Source organism: Poecilia mexicana, unplaced genomic scaffold, assembly GCF_051168715.1.
Source record: "Poecilia mexicana isolate PSO_F unplaced genomic scaffold, ASM5116871v1 scaffold_18, whole genome shotgun sequence".
NCBI classification, from domain to species: domain Eukaryota; kingdom Metazoa; phylum Chordata; class Actinopteri; order Cyprinodontiformes; family Poeciliidae; genus Poecilia; species Poecilia mexicana.
Genome location: NW_028263387.1, coordinates 18,363,559 through 18,382,008, shown reverse-complemented (window position 1 = coordinate 18,382,008; position 18,450 = coordinate 18,363,559). Strand labels below are relative to the sequence as shown.

The 18,450-nt window shown below is 39.6% G+C and overlaps 2 protein-coding genes across 2 annotated transcripts in view; one reads left to right on the top strand and one right to left on the bottom strand.

Moving 5' to 3' along the window:
• plcb3 (phospholipase C, beta 3 (phosphatidylinositol-specific)) overlaps positions 1 to 18,450 on the bottom strand; it is a 77,409-nt gene that overhangs the window by 55,724 nt on the left and 3,235 nt on the right. The window contains exon 2 of the mRNA XM_015006092.2: positions 6,533 to 7,075. Within this exon, the coding sequence (XP_014861578.2) occupies positions 6,533 to 6,631 (99 nt within the window). The 5' untranslated portion in view covers positions 6,632 to 7,075. The remainder of the gene's footprint in view (positions 1 to 6,532; positions 7,076 to 18,450) is intronic.
• Positions 15,713 to 18,450, top strand: part of ppp1r14bb (protein phosphatase 1, regulatory (inhibitor) subunit 14Bb) — a 34,285-nt gene continuing 31,547 nt past the window's right edge. Inside the window, exon 1 of the mRNA XM_088015308.1 lies at positions 15,713 to 16,727. Within this exon, the coding sequence (XP_087871434.1) occupies positions 16,527 to 16,727 (201 nt within the window). The 5' untranslated portion in view covers positions 15,713 to 16,526. The remainder of the gene's footprint in view (positions 16,728 to 18,450) is intronic.

Here is an 18,450-nt window from a genome sequence, read left to right as displayed (position 1 = left end):
TCCCTGCATCCAGGGCTCGTTTCTCACCAACCTGACAAGATGTCAGGAGCGTTTCTAGACTTGGTGTCACACATTCACACCATCCTTCGCTTTTCGTCCTTCTTTTTTTCCTAATCTCTGAAACATCTGAGAAATCGGGACTTGTTGCATCGACATGCAACACATCACCCAGAATGAACCCCCACAAACACTGACGAGTCTGCATAAAAACATATCGTTTAAAATGGAAACCTAAAAATACTGGTTTTAGTTTGAGTGAAAACAAATAGTGGGCCAGGATAAGATCATGCTGATGCCAAGTTGATAGGAAAAGCGTGATAATAAAAGCAGAAGTACAAGTCTGAACATGGAGGGAATTTGTCTGTTCAGGAAACATTCATGCTCAACTCTGATTTATGATTTCTTGCTGATTTTTTTTTTTTTCCGTGCTTGTACATGCTAATACCAACTGAAAAATGGCTGAAAGCAAAACAGATATGAGAAACCAGAACTATAACCTCACTGGTTGGAAACACTATCACATGTAGCCAAAGGCTCAGCTTTGCTAAATTTGACCAAAGATGGAGCGTTATTTATTATTTTCACGCTAAAAATAAACCCAACGGCTCATCATTCATGGAAATACTTAAGACCCTCTTACTAGGAATTTAACATTTTCTTTCGTGGTTTTTATGCTTAGCTAGGTTAGCTAAGTTAGCCTTAGCAGGAAATGCTAGCTGGTAGCATTTCCTACCAAAATGATTTATAATAACATTTCTGCAGAGAGCACAGATATTAAGGGTTAATGGCAGATAGGTTGTAAATATAGACAATAAAGGGGTTTTGTATGTCTATGTAGCAAAATGCTAGCTTATGCTATTTTTACGACAAACATTGATAGGAATACGTCAAATCTTTCACACAGAAGTTTGATTGCTGTCACATTTAATAAGTAGTGTGACCAAACATGCTACAAAAATAAAAAAACAATCGGATTTCAGCAACAAATTTAACGTGAGCATCAAGATCTAATGTGTGTACGTGGCCTAAGTTAGCTTTTTAGGCTAATGACAGCTTCACATCAACTTTAAAGTAAAGTTCACCAAATCTTTTTTCGTTTGGTAACAAATGACCAATTAGAGGTAACTAATCAGCTCTGCATCTAAATTCCATGTAAAAATGTTTCCTCTTTATCTTTATAATGGAGGTTATGCAATTTGTTTGTTTGTCTTTCAGCGAAGATATTCAGCCCAAACCAGATTTACGGTAAAACCTTTAAAACAGCAGCTTTTAAATAGTTTTCCACTTGGACTGGACTCAGAAAAGCAGCTGCTTTGATTTCACTGTGGGTCACTGTGGACATTTTGAGCATTTTTCACGTTTTCATGTCACACAGCAACTTCCTGGTGTTTGATCTCCATGTTAAACTATTGCAGCTACTTGTTTATAAACAAGAGAAAATATCAAACTTCTATGTAATCCCTTCAAAAGAAGCAAGGAATAAAAAATGAAAAGTATACCTAAACTTGCAGCAGCCGGGTTTAACAAGCTGCATTACCATCTGCCCTGCAGCTGAGCAGACCTCAGAGTAATTTAGATTAAAACCCGCTAAGAGCCAAACAGAAAATGGCCCAGATTACGCATGTGTCTGCACCACTAAAACAGGCTTGTTTATATGGCAAAAAGAAAAAAGAAAAAAGGCCTTTCAGACTAAATGATGGAAATTAGAAAAGCAAAAGCCTGAATATTGGAGAAAACAGTGCATGTTTTTCAGTTTGGTTTGACACAGAAATACTGACATAAAGGAAAAAGAGGATAATTTCTGGCTGAAAATTAAAGTCTAAAGCGAAATGCAGCGTGGCTTGTAGGACTGATTCAGTACAAGCCCGAAATGCATGTTTTTATGGTCCTCCGTGCCTAATTTAGCTGAACATGACAAGAATTTAGCTGAACATATGAAAAGAAGCCCGGACGTTAAAAGGATGTCAGATTTCCAAAAGGTAACATGTGATTCCATGTGACGGTGTGTGCAGGTCCAGATTAAAGTAACTACATTAAACTGGATAAACTAATCAGCTATGCAACTTTTCTCATCTGGTCAAACCAAAAGAACAAACAGGTAGAAAAGTTTTATTGAACAAAATATAAGCAAAATGTTGTGCTTCTTGAGTAATTCACTAAAATTAAAGAAATCCCAGAGTTCAGCTGCAGCGTAACCTCATTTCCAAATCACTGACGGCGCTCCAAAGCTGCGCTGCAGACAAGCAGTCTGAAGCGCCTCGTTTAATTGGTTGTTTGGGGGGAATTTTAACTGGATTCCAGTTGGAATCTGCCTAAATTGAATTGCGGCTGGGTTGCACTGGGCCGGGCTGGAGCAGCGCGACAGAACCAAGGGGGAAAAAATGGTTTGGCTCTGGAGCCTCACAACAAGCTCAAACAGGAAGTCATTCAACACACAACCAGTAAAAAAAGAAACGAAGACCAGGCGTGCACAAACACATACGAGCACATGTGTACGCGAGCCAAAACACGAAAGAAAGAGTCAATTTGCAATGCATTCCTGCTCCTCCTCCTCCTCCCCCGTCCTTGCATGAGTCAGGGTGTCTTTCTGTTCGTCTCACAGCCTGAAGGCCTTTGGAAAACTCTGCAGTGAATTTTACAGACAGAGGAAATATTAGAACCAAAAACAAAAATGGGAAAATTCAACCAAAAGTTGAGACTATCAGAGAAAGTTGAAGTGTAAAAAAAAACAGATTCATGGAGACGGAGACGAACTGAGGGGACTGGATGTAAACAGACAGGAGTTCCCCAAGGCACTTTGTCTGGACACCAGTTCTTATCACATTTTAACAAATTCCTAAACCACAATAACTTTGTGCCAATCAATATCTAATAGATTACTTGTCAGAGAACATGAAAGGGCTCATCTGGGCAGTAGCCCAGGGCGCCAATTTCTCTGGGAGGTTAGTGGAGGGCAAAGATTTTTATTTTTGTAATAAATCTGTTTTTTGTACTTTATATAAAACTAATAGATGTGAACTGTATTATTTAAGGATATTTATGAATATAAACAAAATTCAGATTGAAGTTGTTGATTTTTTTGGAAACAACATTGAATTATTGGCTATATTAAACCTACCATGAATGAGTTAACATCAGCTGATTTAAAAGTCTATATGTCAATGCACTGTAATTTATTATTACAGTGCAATTATAATATTTTTTCCTGAATAGGGCACCAAAACTGGCTCCGGCCCAGGGCCCCTCATCCCTGTAAATCCGGCACTGGGCGTAATCTAGAGGGTTTCTGGAAGGTTTTGTGTCCAAAATGGCAATTTGATGCATTAGAAATGACATACTTAATGAATGCAAAAACCAAACACCTTGGGGAAATAATGAATAAATAAAAAAAACAACTGTTACATGAAGAAAACTGCACAGTTTGTTTTATATGGACAATACGGCAACATTTGTATGACTGCAAAATTAGTCAAAAATCAAATAATCAGCGGTTGCCGAGGGCAATGTATCCAGGTCAGCAGCTGGAAGAAAACTTACTCTGAAGTACATGTGAAACTATAATTGGTTATATCCATGTAAGGTCAAATGTTTACATACGCTGCATAAAAACACCAACTTTTCCCCTCTGTGTTTGATATTAAATCAAAATAAACTGTTACAGGTAAATTAACCAAATTATATGGACTTGCTAAATTTCATCTGATGGTTTTTAGAAATCTGAACAGACTAACAATACTTTCCCTCAGGCGGGGGAAGCCCAGATGATGGTGATGTCAGGGGTTTCCATTTGTAAATTAGCTTACCACATTTGAGTAAATATGAGGAACACCTGCTGGTGTACTTCCTTGTGTGAAATCATAAAAATAAAAAAGAAAGAAAGAAAAATAAGCAGGAATCAAACTGAGGACCTCCACAGGTCTGGTTTTATCCTTTCTAAAGGCGCCACATTCATGTGATCAAACAATTATAATGAAACAACAGACAAAAAACACAAAAAAGATGCTCCAAAACCCCAGAAAAAATCAAAAGACCTGGTGAAAATCCTCAAAGTCTGGCTGTTTTTCTGCAGGAGGGACTGGTGCGCTTCAACACACAGTGACCATCATGAGTAAAGAACATTGTGCTTTTATTTGCTGCCTCCTTAAGGGGACGTGAAGCGGTGAAACAGGGACGCTAAACGACGCGCAGGGAGGCGTTTTGCACGTGTTTTTGAACGTTCACACGGTTAATCAGCAGCAGAAGCATTTCCTGGGAATTCCCTCTGAGAGAAACTGAGTTGGAGAAGCAAAGGAAGTATAAAAGCACATTTCAGTCACAGTTGAAAGAAAAAGCCCTTCTCCGGACGACAATACGATGCACACAATGACATGACAATGTGCTATAATTTGGTTAAATCTTTGTTAAATATCTGGACCAAGCTTTTAGCCTCAGTGAGATTGTTGGTGTCAAAAAGAACCAAGTGGAAATCAAATTAAATTTAATGTCAACTAGATAAAAATCCAAATTTGGTGTTTTGAGCTCCCTCACGTCTTTTATTTTAAGATTTGGATGACTGTTCATTGCTTTTAGCCTGTGGTCAATATTACAGAGATGGGGGGCTGCTGTGATGGCGCAGGGGCATAGCACGACCCATGCATTGAGGCCCTAGTCCTCATGGCGGTGGCCGCAGGCTCGATTCCCGTCCTGTCAACATTTGCCGCATGTCTTCCTTCTCTGATTGCCCTCTTTCCTGTCGAACTACTTTCAAATAAAGGCCACTAGAGCCAACAAAACCTTCAAAAAAAAAAAGAATATTACAGTGATGGGACACAGCTTCAAGCAGACAGCAAGCAAAAAGAGACAAAAATATACAACCAAAGGGATAAAAATGATTTAAGTATCAGCATTTGTCCATTTTCTGCTGTCGTAGTGACAGAAATACGCCTGAGCGTCTGACAAAGTGATGCCAATGTAATTGTCGTTTTCACTTTCTGAACATTTAAACTGATGAAATCCAAACAAAAGTTTCACTTCCAGAAAACTACCCAACTTCTGACTAAATGACAGAAACATCAACATTTTCTCATTATCTGAAATTTAACTGATTCTTCATATGAAAACGTGACGGAAATACAACCAACATTCCTCACAGAAAACTACTAAACAATATATAAACTTTAAAATAACTACTGCATGTTCCACTCTGCGAACTTTAAAAGTGACTGGAGTAGAACCACAGGGACCAATTTATTAACTTTTAAAGTGATAGAGATTATGTTCCACTCTATAAACTTTTAAAAAGTGGTGGAAATACAACTGCATGTTCTTTTATTGTGGTGATAATTTATTTACAAGCCTGCAATCAAATGGAGCTTTTAGGGTTAACTTATTGAATTTCTTAAGCAACAAATTCTGAACTTATGAAGGAAACAAAAATTGAGCCGTTTCTGTTCCAACTTACAAACTTAAATTAGCCGTAATTATAATAGGCCCGTGTGGTATATATATTTTTTATTTTATAGCTGCGTTGAGTCTGAATTTTTGCTTGTTTTTTCCAAAACATCAGCTTTCTGCCTATTAAGATGGAAATACTAAACACTCACTTTCTGAAGTTGGAAAAAAACCTTAAAATAAATTAATTATGATGATGATGTTGTAAAATCTGAGGTGACAGAAATTTAAACGTTGTCTCACTTTTAAAACTACTGCCCTGAATCAGCTACAGCTTTTTATTTATTTTTTTTGAAAGCATGATTATATTTAAGTTAGAAAAGTCAGTCAAACCCAAACATTTTTAAATGTTCAGCTCAGTTTCTGACGGCATACATTTAAATCTGAGAGGTTTGAGCTCCTGCAGGTGACCAAACCTGATCTATCTGCGAAACATGATCGCAATAAGAGCGCAAATAGGGCAGCATTCCCCTCCGAGCCGAAACGTTTACGGTCACAACTGAACACAGAGACAAACGCTTTGCATGCGGTCTGCAGCTTGAGCCTCTGTTAATCATTAATGGGTCCGATCAGGCCCTTACACCCTGCAACTCTCACTCGTTGACACTGTCGGTGCGTGCCAGGGTTGCCAGACACGAGGATAAACACACGGAAGGTAAAAACGGAGAAACAAACATCTGCGGTCGCATTAAAAGACTCCGAAAATACGCGGAAGCGCGTCTAAAAAAGCTTGATGATATTTTCAGGTGAGATCCTGAGCGTGATTTCCCCCACGCCCCTCAAACGCGTCCTGCTGAGACAGGTGCTCCAGGGACGCAGAAGTTGGGGGAAGTTACATAAAGGTGAGGGGAAACCGGCTCGACTAGAAGTCAGCACAAAACGGCGCATTTAAAACCCTGCTGGCAACTATAAGGGACTTTCTCTCTTTCTTTTTCTTTAAGGCAGAGTATCGCATTAACACACTTTCAGTACAGTGAGCTCCTCTGTTCAGGACACGGTCCACGCACACCTGCGCTGTTAGTTATGAAACACACACACACACACACACGCTGATCACTAACTTATGCGCTTGAAAGCGCAGATTCAGCAGAAAGCACCTCACCTCTTCCCATCTGATGAACTTGCTCCCCTTCTTCAGCTCTTCGTGGACGATCACGGGTTTCAGCTGCAACGCGTGGACTCCCGGCTTCGCCCCGGCCATGACGAGGGACTCCCCTGCCCGGCTGCCAACGCCTAAAACCCCGGCTTGCGCTTGCGGGACTCCCCGGGAGCTTATCGATCAGCTTCTTCCTTCCTCCAAAGCTTCTTCTTCTTCTTCGCCTCCTTTTTTCCTCTCGGAGGCCCCTTAAAAGTTGCCGCGGCGCATGAGGAGCCAGATCCACACGGAGACGGGACCCACAACCGCTGCTGTCTTGTTCACGTCCGCGTCCACGCACCGGCGGTGACGCGCCCTGTCTTCTTTCAATCACCAGCTTTGATTCATTTATTTCTTTATTGATCCCTCCTAAAAGCGCAGTGGAGATCCCTGTTTCCTTCTCCGGTCCATCTGGTCGCCTCTCACAACTTTCCCCGCTTCCTTACTCTCTTGTCGCCTCTGAGGCGTTTCTTCTTCTTCTCTCCTCCTCCTCTCCTACCAGCATGTTTTCTGTGAGGAAAAAAAACAGAAAGAGAGAGTTTTTTTGTTTTTTTGAAAGAGGAGCTGCAAAGGGAGAGGAGGAGGACGGCGTCAGATAGCGCTGAGTGACAGAAATGAGAGAAGCGAGAGGGGAGTCGAAGTTTGTGTGAAATGGGTGTGTTTAAATTAGTTCCTCTGCTGCTTTGTGTCTCTACAATGCTAAAGCAATGAGGACGTGAGACCGAAACAGCTGTGCAATGTGCAAGATTGTGCAAAAAAGCGGTCTTGACCAATAGTTAGTTCTTCAAACTTCCTTAAAATGTCTCTGTTTTTGTCACTTAAATGTTTCAGATGATTAAAGCTGCAGTATGTAACTTTCATTCATTTTTAAAAATGTCATTTTAGAGTATAGTAGTTTGAGACAGATAATATGTGAAAAAAATCTAGCTCCTCTCTTTTTCCCAGAACTAAGAAACAACCAATCAGAGCCAGGTTGGAGGGCCGTAGCGCTGTCAATCACCCTCTGTGTGGCGCTGCTCATCCTCTCCTTGCACAGTCTGATGTGAATGCTACAGCTAGTTAGCATGGCTACCAATTAAGGAACAACAGACGATATTTCCTGTAATCGTAAGCTCCTTCCCTGTCATTAGCACATTTAGTAGTGAATACATGAGGATGATTGACAGCGCTAAGACCCGCCTCCTGGGCCTGATTGGTTGTTTTTGGTCGGGAACTTTGCTTTCCTCAGACACCTTCAGGGAGGAGGTGGAGGAGACGGAGCTATTCACAGATTATCTGTCTCATAACAAACATGTTGACAGTTTTAACAAATATGTAAATACATAAAGTGATTCAGTGGAAATGAAGCTAATGTTAGTTCAGTATTTGGAATCTTTGTTTACTTTCTCCGCTGCCATTTCTAAAATACAGGTAGACTATGATTCTAATTCTGTTTTCACACCTAACACTCTGGTATACCCGGTTTGATTGGGGAACAAAACTGAAACATTTGTTACATTTTCAGTTGGTGCGGTTCGTTTTCACACTGCACTGTGTCAAACGAACCAAACCCCTTTAAAACCTGTTCCCCTCCTCACCTGTGGGGGTGCTGCACCAAGAACCACTGAAGGAAACAACACAAAAACCTCTAAAGAAGACGTGAGTACAATCTATTTCTTCACAAAATATAAACGAAAATGGAGTGGTGTCAGATTTTAGCGGTTGTAGGATTTCTTTTTTGTCTTTTGTAAAAGACTATAAGCCACTTCTCTAGCTAGCGCTACACTAGCGCTTTTGTTTTGTTTGTATTTACCCAGAATGCCCTTCACTTCCTGCTTTTGGAGCAGTCTGCGGTTCACTTAGTGCTCACACATGTATTCGAACTGCACTAGAGTTCACTTTAACCAAAGCCATACCTAAGTTTGTAGATTCACGTTTTCGCTTGATTGCGCATTCACAGCTCCCCAATTAAGTGAACGGACTTTCTAGACAAACAAACCAAAGTTCGATTACAGCGGATTAAATGGAGCTGATGTAGCCACTTTACAGCACAGAAAAGCGACCTCATTGTTTACAGCTTCTCCTTCTGCTCTCTGATTGGTCCGGTAGAAAGTTTACCAGAGGGAATCTGAGTTAATGGGAGAAATCCCAGAAGGACTGTAAAATGACTGGAATCGTACAGAAAGCCAACGGCCAAGCTAATGTCTAATAGCTGGGCTAAAACTCACAGTGTTCACAGCAGGGAGCTGAAGTAAATCTCTATATTACCTACGTCTTTGAGTTTGCTGACAGTGACAGATTGCTTGGTTAATAAGGCATGCTTGCACCTGACCAAAGTTTTCTAAAGATTCACAATAATCTTCAAAGTGTTGATCTGACAGGTCTGGAGGGGAACCGTTCCCTCTGTGACACGAAGAAGCTGCATAACAAACTGCAAATCTGAACTAAAACAACTTTACGGTAAATGAAACCAGGGAGCAACTTTTCTTCGCGGTCTCCTGCTGCGGATCGTGTGAACAAAGGACTCGCATTCTGATCCCGACCAAATCCAGCTGCCGAGCAACATCTCAGAGGGTCCCACACCCGTTGCTGTTCCCCTACTGCTTAACTCCACCAGGCAGGAATGTTTGCTATGCTGCAGCCTGCTGACTGAATGACTGATGGACATACTTTCTGTTTGTGTTTCCCTGAACATGCAGGGGACGACAAAGTCGAGGAGAGAGCGAGCAAACTGCAGCGTATTCTAGCCTGTAAAGCATGTTTGCATCTTTTGGGTTCGTCTGATCCCCAGAAATTGAATCCAGGAAGTAACAAAAGCCAGGCACGCAGTTAATTAACCAGATCGTAACCCAACACACACACACACACACACAAACACACAGCACAGCAAATGCATATTTACAGCTCTGCAGCATGCACACACACATTGGCAGGAATACTCTGATTCGCTGGTTTATAATCAGATGCACACACAGCTGCACCTCCCTCCACTCCTCTCTGTCATAAATATACATTAAAAAAAACATTTTCCACTTTATTTCTTTTGGCCAAACAATGGTGTGTTGTCAGCTGGATCTGAAGTGAGGGCACCTGTTTCTGGCCCGTCACAGAGAAACCCACAGACAGGCCTCTAAAATATGGACTCAAGCTGCTGAACATTATTTGATCTGCCTGTAGCATTTAAATAGGACATGTTTCCTTGAACAGGTTAGGATGAGTCTATGGTCTAAACAAAACATGTTCTTTACTCTTTTTCTTTTGCTCAAAATCGTTCTTGGATAATGAGACTTTATTCTGTTCTGCCTATTTTGATCTCCTTTAATAACACATTTTTTGGAAGTTGTCTATGTTTCTTCAATTGAATTAGAAATATTCAGTTGGTGACAGTAACAGATTGAATCCCATTTTTCTAAACCAGGTCAGGTTTTCATTCTGATTTGATTCAGAGAAATGTCATCTTCTGAGTGAATTGATTACTTTTTTCATGACATTATCAGTTCATTTACGTTAATATTTATCATCCATGAGCAAAACCAATGTGACTTTTGGATTCAGTAAATCAAAATGACCCTAAAACAGTTGAAAAGCCACAGCCCACTAACTCAACGTTTACCCTGCACAGTTATACAACCCCAAATCTTTGAACAGCAGAAGCTCCTAAATGGAAAGTCAACAACAAAATTCTTGTGTTTTCCAGCAGCCATTGCACAGTGCGGTAAAACCAGCTGAACAAATGTGCTGGAGCGCAGGGTGGGTTGGTATGTAATGGCGCAGAGCGCTCCGGTAATCTGGAGTTTTTTGAAATGGCTCAAAACATTTACCTATTGTCTCTTTCAACAGCTTGGGCTGTTTTTAGAAGCAGTAGAAATCCAAATGAAAGTACAAAAAGGTGCAAAATGTGGATTTTGGTTAAAAAGGTTGTAAATTTTCCATATTTACAGCCTCTCTATTTCTACCCGGACACTTCAACTCAACATATTGCTGGTTTTCAGAAATTAAATCTCTGTTTAAAACTTCCACATGACATTATTAGCACTGCAAATCACATGTGTTTGAGTTCACCCTGGCAGCAGATTTATGGTGTTAAAGATGAAGGTCTTCTCTTGAAACAAGACCAGATAGTTTAGGGGACGTACTTTTTCCACCAGCTGGAGAATAAAACACAGATATATTCATAAAACAGTGTTATCTTAGAGAACAGCTACAGAGAGGCCAACGGTAACTAAAGAAGATCAGCAGAGATCCACGACTCAGTGGCGAAAAATAAGTACTTTTGCTCAGTTTTTACTGAAAACTATGAAATATATTAAATATAGAATGAATTATATGTAGTGAAAAACTACATATTATTATTTCATGATTTTCTAGATGATTTCATGCTCTTGTGCTGAAGAACATCATGAATTAATTTAAACTAAACACCTTCATCAATCAAAGTCAGTGGGCGGGACTAGGAGGAACTCTGACGTCTGATTGGCTGCTTCAAACAGCAAGTCGGGACAACTTCTTCGTAGTTTGTGACTTTGAGGTTAATACCCGCAGGAGATTTTCGCAATCTATTCTATGTATTTTTTTTCATCTTTGTTTTTGGCAACAGATCAGGCAAAGCCTCACCCAGAGGTGAGCAGCACAGCTAAAAGTGAAAGGGATTTCTGAAAAGAAGGCGAATGTGGTTTCTTTACTGGAACCGGTCGCAGCGCGGGAATGTGTCGAGGCATTTTGCACAACAAGGAAGTCAACGACCAACTTTCTGGCTGGACATAAAACAAAAAGAGAAGTCAAGACGCAGCTTGCAATAATAAAAATAATAATAAAAACAGAGCAGAGGTAAAGGTCGGAGGAGCAGAAATGAACAGATGTCTGAGAGGAAACAAACTCCCATCCACTCATCTTTCCTGCTTCTCTCGTTCTCTCTGTCCAGCAAACGGACAAATTTTTCTCTCCAACGCAACGCCAAGGACTCACAAAGACACATTGTGTTAAGAAAAAAAAAGACAGACATGCTCACTGTGTCCTCCACACACTGCCCTCTCTATCCACACACACACACATATCCAGTGCATGCTCTGGTTTCAATGGGAGAGGCCTGACTCAGTCCACAGTAGCAATAAAAACTTGATCAGATTCCTGAGACTTTGGCGTGCAGCCGCTGACAGCTTTTACTGGAGCCTGGAGCTGTCTCCACAACACTGCAGGATTATTGTCAGGGTTGTTTTGGAGAAAATCACTCATGTGGGCGTCCTGATTATATCCTCCCCTTTAGAGCACCAATCCAAGGACAATGCCGATTACCAGACAACTACCATTTGCTTTCACTGCAGGCTTTTATTTATTTACAGCTGAATTATCTCTTGCAAACGTGCCCAAATGTTTTGAATGACATAATTTTTTTTCCTGTCTGGTTCTCACGGTAGATGTGAGGCACACGTTCAGTAACGTACCGCCATCTAGTGGCGGCGGAGCCAAACTGCGCCCACGTTTGACGCTCGGTGTTTGTGCAACAGTTAGGAATGTGGATGAACCATTTTCAGCTGTGCAGGGTGTAACTTGCATGTGCACACACATCAATCCTCGTTGTGCACACATAAATCACAGTAAGTCACGGAGGTGCAAACAGAGGACACTCACGCATGGAGTGATAAAGATAACACACACACATACACACAAGCAGGGGAGAGCTTCTTATTTTAATGGAGATTTACATAGAGATGTCTGGTCTGCCTCATTGTTTCCCACACACTGCAAAAAATAAAATGCAAACTGACCTCCAGCTCCCTCTGGTGGAGAGGACATTAAGTAACCTCTCATTTAAATGGCTTCTTGTGCTTTTTTTCTTTTAGAAATATTGTAGTAAGACACCAATTGCTTTATATAATCCACTGTTATTTAGCCAAACTTTGCGCAATGTTAATACAATGAATGCTTTAAGCATGAAACGAATGCTTTAAAAAGAGCTCTGCTTAATTATTTTATTATACAGTTTTACAATTGTAGATTTATGACAATATGCTGTTTCTAATGCAGTTTAACTATTTTATTATATAAAATGTTATATTTGTGCATTAATGTAAATGTTTCTATAATAAATGTTGTTTTTTTATGATCTGGACCCCCAGAAGAGAAGCCATTGTTACGGTAATGGGGATACAAACAAACAAACAAACAAACAAACAAACAAACAAACACGTTATAGAGATGGCTGTTATGTTAATTTAAAACTTTAAATGACAGATTTTTCTTTCAGGATGATTCATAACCTTTTAGCATAAGTGGAAATAATGATAATAATGTCCAACTGAGTATTAGAGCTATTCTAAGGAAATAAAATAAAACTACAAGAATAAAGTTGTATGAGAATAGAATCATAATACAATGACTTTACTCTTGTTCTTGTCATATGATGACTATATCATAATTTTATTTATTAGTTTCTTAGCGTCAGCAGGGATGTAAACACGTTTGTTGGGAGGAGTGACGGCTATAAACATATAAATGGTTATAAAATGTGGGGAGGAAGGATCTGTGATAACGCTTTTATGTGCACCTCGGATGCAGTATGTCTGTCACTGAAGGAGCTCTACAAGCAAATCAATAGTGTGCAAAACATGTAAAAAAAATAAAAGATGATAGAAATGTTTTCTGTTAAAGAACCATTTGAACTTGTTTCAGCGCTGATGTTGGAGGGAGCAATAAAATCCGTTCCGTTCAGAAGCGTCAACAATTCGGTTAATCCACAGTTAAGCGTCTTCTGCCTCGAGGCACTTCGGCGTGACGAATCATGTCACATTTCTTACAAAACAACATCTTTAGATTGATAAAAATCTATGTTTTTAAATTCTTGAAGAAAAAACCTTTTGAAGATAAAAACAGAAAAAAAGTCAACGAGGAGGAAAAACTCAAATAGTAAACATTGCGAACAGAACAGAATCTGATGCAACGACCAGCTTCATTCTATCACAAACTGGCAAAAACAACGAGCCGCCCTGGAAAAACTCGAGTTTTCAGATCAGTAGCAGATCTCTTTGTCTCTCGTGCTTCAAAGGCTTCTTGGCTCACTGAACCAGTGCAGGAAATGCCACTTCTGAAGCCGGCCTTCCCAACATGTGTGTAACATCTCTGGATTTTAGACAACAGTTTTAACGCAGATCAAACTAAACAGATGATGGAATAACATTATAACACAATGAAAGCCCAATAAAGTCGATTTTATGTAATTCTAAGGGATTGGGGTTGTTGGAGATGAACATGCAGCAATTTTCTGCAGCAGAAAATTACGGCAGCAGTTGTTTAAGTATTGTTTTGGTTTTTATTCAAACTCTAACACCAGTTTATAATTGTCTTATTATTTCTCCTAAAACTTAATTTAATGTTCTATTTTATCATTTAGCCACCAGTGATGTTGTGTTTGTTGTGAAGCACTTTGCTCAGCTGAGGTTGTTGTAAATGTGCTGTGTAAATAAACTTTGACTTGTTTTGAGTTTACCGCAGTCTCCAGATAAATACTGGATTCTCTGGTCTAAACGTGTCATTTTAAATATTTTTACAAAAATTTTTTAGGCAGGAACAACCGCACCAAACATAAAGGGCTGGGCAATAAATCAATTTTATCGATTAGTCAAATTTTCTGTTTATGAAGATTTAATTTCTGGAAAATCAGATTTTTTTTTCACTAATGTTCTTTAGGCTCAGCTCAATTGAGTTTGTTTTGCATTTTGGCATTGTTAACATACAGAGCAACATAAAAAACCAGACAAAGCATCTCAGTGATCTCAGCCCGCTCCGGGCTTATAGTCCTATTTTACAGCTTGCATTTATTTAAACTTTAAGTTTTTCCAGAAGGTATACCTGAAATAAAAACAAGCTTTTGAAAATATTTGGCTTCTACAATTTGGCATTTAAAAAAAATAATCAGATTTTACTTTGAAGCCGTATCAGCTTCAAACTCACCATCACCTTCATTATTTTGACAGAACTGATGAGTTTTAATAACGTCTCTCCCTCTCTCCAGAAGACACAGAGCGTTTGTTCGCCTTGCAGCGTTTGTTGAGTTTTTCTGCTGCAAAAATGTGGGTGAAAAGCTGTGCATGTCTGAGCACACATGTCTAAGTGTGTGCTTACTCGACTGTAAGTTTCAGACCTTTCTCTGAATAATTCAGGTTTCATGTCTTGTTGCCATGGCTGTCTGTGAAATTTGCCCGGTAGGACACACACGTGTTCAACCCCCTCCACACACACACACACACGCACACACACGCGCACGCACACACACACACACACACACACAGACCAATAAAAGAAGTGAGAGACAGTGATTGTCTGCACCTCCTCCCTGACTCCTGTTGTTATTCAAACTTTAGTTTCAATCTGCCTGTCCAGGCAGGAGGCTCCCCGCTGTGACCACACAATGGACCCACTGTGAAGAAATGCGGCGCGTTTCTGCTTTTAACACCTTATCGCTGCGGCCTTCGCCTGCTGGTGAATCAGAGTTTCATTTCAAGACCAACACTGAGGCAGAAAATACAGTTGTTCCTGCTGATTTCCACCTGTGGTTTGTATTGTAATCTCGGAAGAGAGACAGGCTATTGAAGACTTAAGCAGCATGAAGTATCTTTGGGTTTTATTGTGCTGTTTTGAAGCTAAAGTGTGAGATCAAGGTGTGAAACTTTCACTATATGTATCCCGACGCAGCATGAAAACATGCTAACATTAAATTATTTCAGGCTCTTTAGCAACTCTCATTTTTACATGCTGGGTAAATAAGTAAATTAATCAGGTTATAATTTAAATAAATTAACTAGTAAGGCTAACAACTTTAATAATGAGCCATGTATGAGTTTATTATTTAACAATAAGGAAGTATCAATCAATCTATCTATATTTAGAGTTCATTTTTGCATTATTCAATTTAAGCAATGATCCAGGCTGCAACAATTTTGTAAAATCATTTGCCCACAAATAAATTCAACTGTCTTCCTCCTCTGACTTCCTTCCCAAAAATGTATTACAAATAAAAAAAAACATTTATTGGAAAAACATATTTAACCTGATTTTAGAAATCTAGTCCAGTTCAAAATAACCTGTTCAGAATCTGCTCTAGTACCAGGTTGGATTAACAACAACAACAATAATAACAATAATAATAATAATAATAATAATAATAATAATAATAATGATGATGATGATGATGATGTTTGGTAGAAAAGAACACAACTTTATTCAATATACTATTAACATACAGTGACCGCACAAAAAATAGACAAAAATATGAAAAAATGAACAAAAAAATGAGCCGAGCCATCAGAGTTGGATCCCGGAGAAAACCCGGAAAGCCCATCATGCTCCTCTCCTCGGAGCAGCGGAACGGAGAAGGAACATTAATTCATTTACTCTACTATTAAAATGCGATGATAATGCAATTATACAAAAATTAAAGAATAAAAATGCACTCAAAGCTGAAAAAATAAACCAGTGAACAGTTCGTACGCAGAAGATCTGATCCATCATAGTCGGATCCCGGAAAAGACCAGTAAAGCCCACCACGCTGCTCCCCGGGGCCAGCGGAACGGAGAGACCGACGTGTGATTCCTCTTTGTACTCAACCAGAAGAGTTGGGTCCGGCTCTGCCTCCGCTGCCTTCTCCTTTTTTAACAGGGAGCCTGACTGCTGGAAATAGCCCGATAAGCCGGTTACCCGTCCACTTTAACCGCAGCAGTCGGTCTGTCTTTGTGGAAGCGGACATCCCATGCCAGTGTCCCTTTGAGCCATTTTGGACAACAAAAGGTCCAGCGACCGTTATTTTCTTTTCTTTTTTTTCTAACCGGGGGGGATTTCAAGTCACACACAGCTATTAATTTGTGGAACAACAGTCCCATTTTTTTTTACACTTCCACACCTCCAGATAGGAGGGGGGTCCATTTTCCTTTTTTTTTTTTTTTTTTTTTTTTTTTTTTAAAGAGAAAAATCATCCCCTAACCGAGCGACAATGGCAGCTGTAACGAGCCCGGAGACGAGCCCTCAACCGCGGGTATATTTCCAGACGCCGGCCGGCACCACGGAGGAACCGGAGACTCCCGTTAGGAAGCAGGGACGGGTTACCGTCAAATACGACCGAAAGGAGCTGAGGAAGAGACTGAACCTGGAGGAGTGGATCATCGACCAGCTAACGGACCTCTACGACTGCGAGGTAACACAACCGAACCGAGCCTGTCGATTCGGCGGCGTATTAATTAATCAGCCTGATCCAGAAGAAAGAAACACGACCAGCCTCTTGGCCGTTGCTTTTGGCCTAGCTTCGCTATTTTCTCAGACAGAACTGTTTACGGACCTGACGGACGTGTTTGTAATTAAAGCAGTAAAGACAGAAACAGTGAAAATAAATGATTTAAACTCTTTATTTTTGGTCGGTTTTAGGAGCGATGTGGAGAAACTTCCCATCCTCTCCTACAGGTTGGCTAAATGTGGCACATGGTGCTTTATAGCCTCATCATGAAGCTGGCAGCGTGGCTCTTTGTTCTGATTGGTTGAAACGGGCTTAAAGCACACCTGAGAATTATTTCACATTATTTAAATACACCCTGATTTTCTATATTTTTTTCATGTTATGCTTTTTAAAAAATTAAACCTGGCAGTGTGTGAACATTTAGCATTGTTTCTATTCCAATTCTTGTGCTTTTATTACTTTAGGGAACATATTTTACCATGTGCACTCAATTCATTGTGGGTATGCGAAGGTGGACCAAAATCTGGTTTTTGACAATTGCGCACAAAAAAAGCTCAAAGTAAATCCTGCTGCCAGTTTTTCACAGTGTTTGACTTGGATAATTAAACAATAATTAAACTTGCTTATACAGAATTGGTAAAGATCATCAATTTATCATCCATACTATCGTGTATCATTTGATTGTGAAAAATGTCTTATGGCTTATTGTTGTCTCGATAAATTTTAATTAATGGTGATTAAATACAAAACTGACAGTGTTATCAGAAATGTTATATTTGTCGGTTCCATAAAAATATGATTAAATGCAGAAGTTAAAAATTTTAAGTAAGTTGCGTTGTGTCGAAGAGTTTATGAAGGGAAATTTTGTTTTGGGTGTATTGGTATTTATTGTTTTTGGTTGTTGTTTTTTTATTTTGGATATTTAAAATGTTCTCCAGTGTTCCTTACCAGATTAAACTTTTATTGGTCTTGCATTATTAAATCATCATCAATTAGGCTTGGCACAGTAACAAATTTAGTTGAACGATAAATTGCCCCTGAAGTTTTAGCTATAAATGATAATGTTGCTATGACACCATTTTCAAGTAATATAATAATAATGACAAAATAATGCAAGAACACATCCTCAGATTCTGATGAAGATTAAACACCTGGACTGGAAGACATTTTAAAGAGCCAAAATAAATAACACAACGGAAACAACAAATAAAATGAATTACAAAGTCTCTATAAAAAAAAGAAAAGGCTGGTTGAGACCGAAGCTCCCGACTGAAGACGTTATCATCCAGTTTTTGGTAGAAAGAGAGAAAAAGGATAAATCACTCAAATGATTATTGAGCTAATTTTAACTTATCATGCTATTAATTGATTTATTGCTTACTGCAACAGGCCCATTGTCAGTATGTTACTTGAAAATGGTCTTGCAGTAATTACTGGGACAATTTATCGTCAAGCAAAAAGTAATTATTGAGACAAGCCTGACCAGATGGGAAACCAAAACTTTGACACTTTAGTGAAAAAACTGCAGAGGCCAAAGTTGGCGATAAGGACCATTAAGCCAATCTATGTCCGCCAATCAGAAGGAGAAAACTGGTCTGGAAAAGTCTCCCCAGTACCTGTACCTGGTCCATATCTTTAAAACCCACACTTCCCAGTCCTTCCCTGCTAGTCACAGCCACAGTGAGTC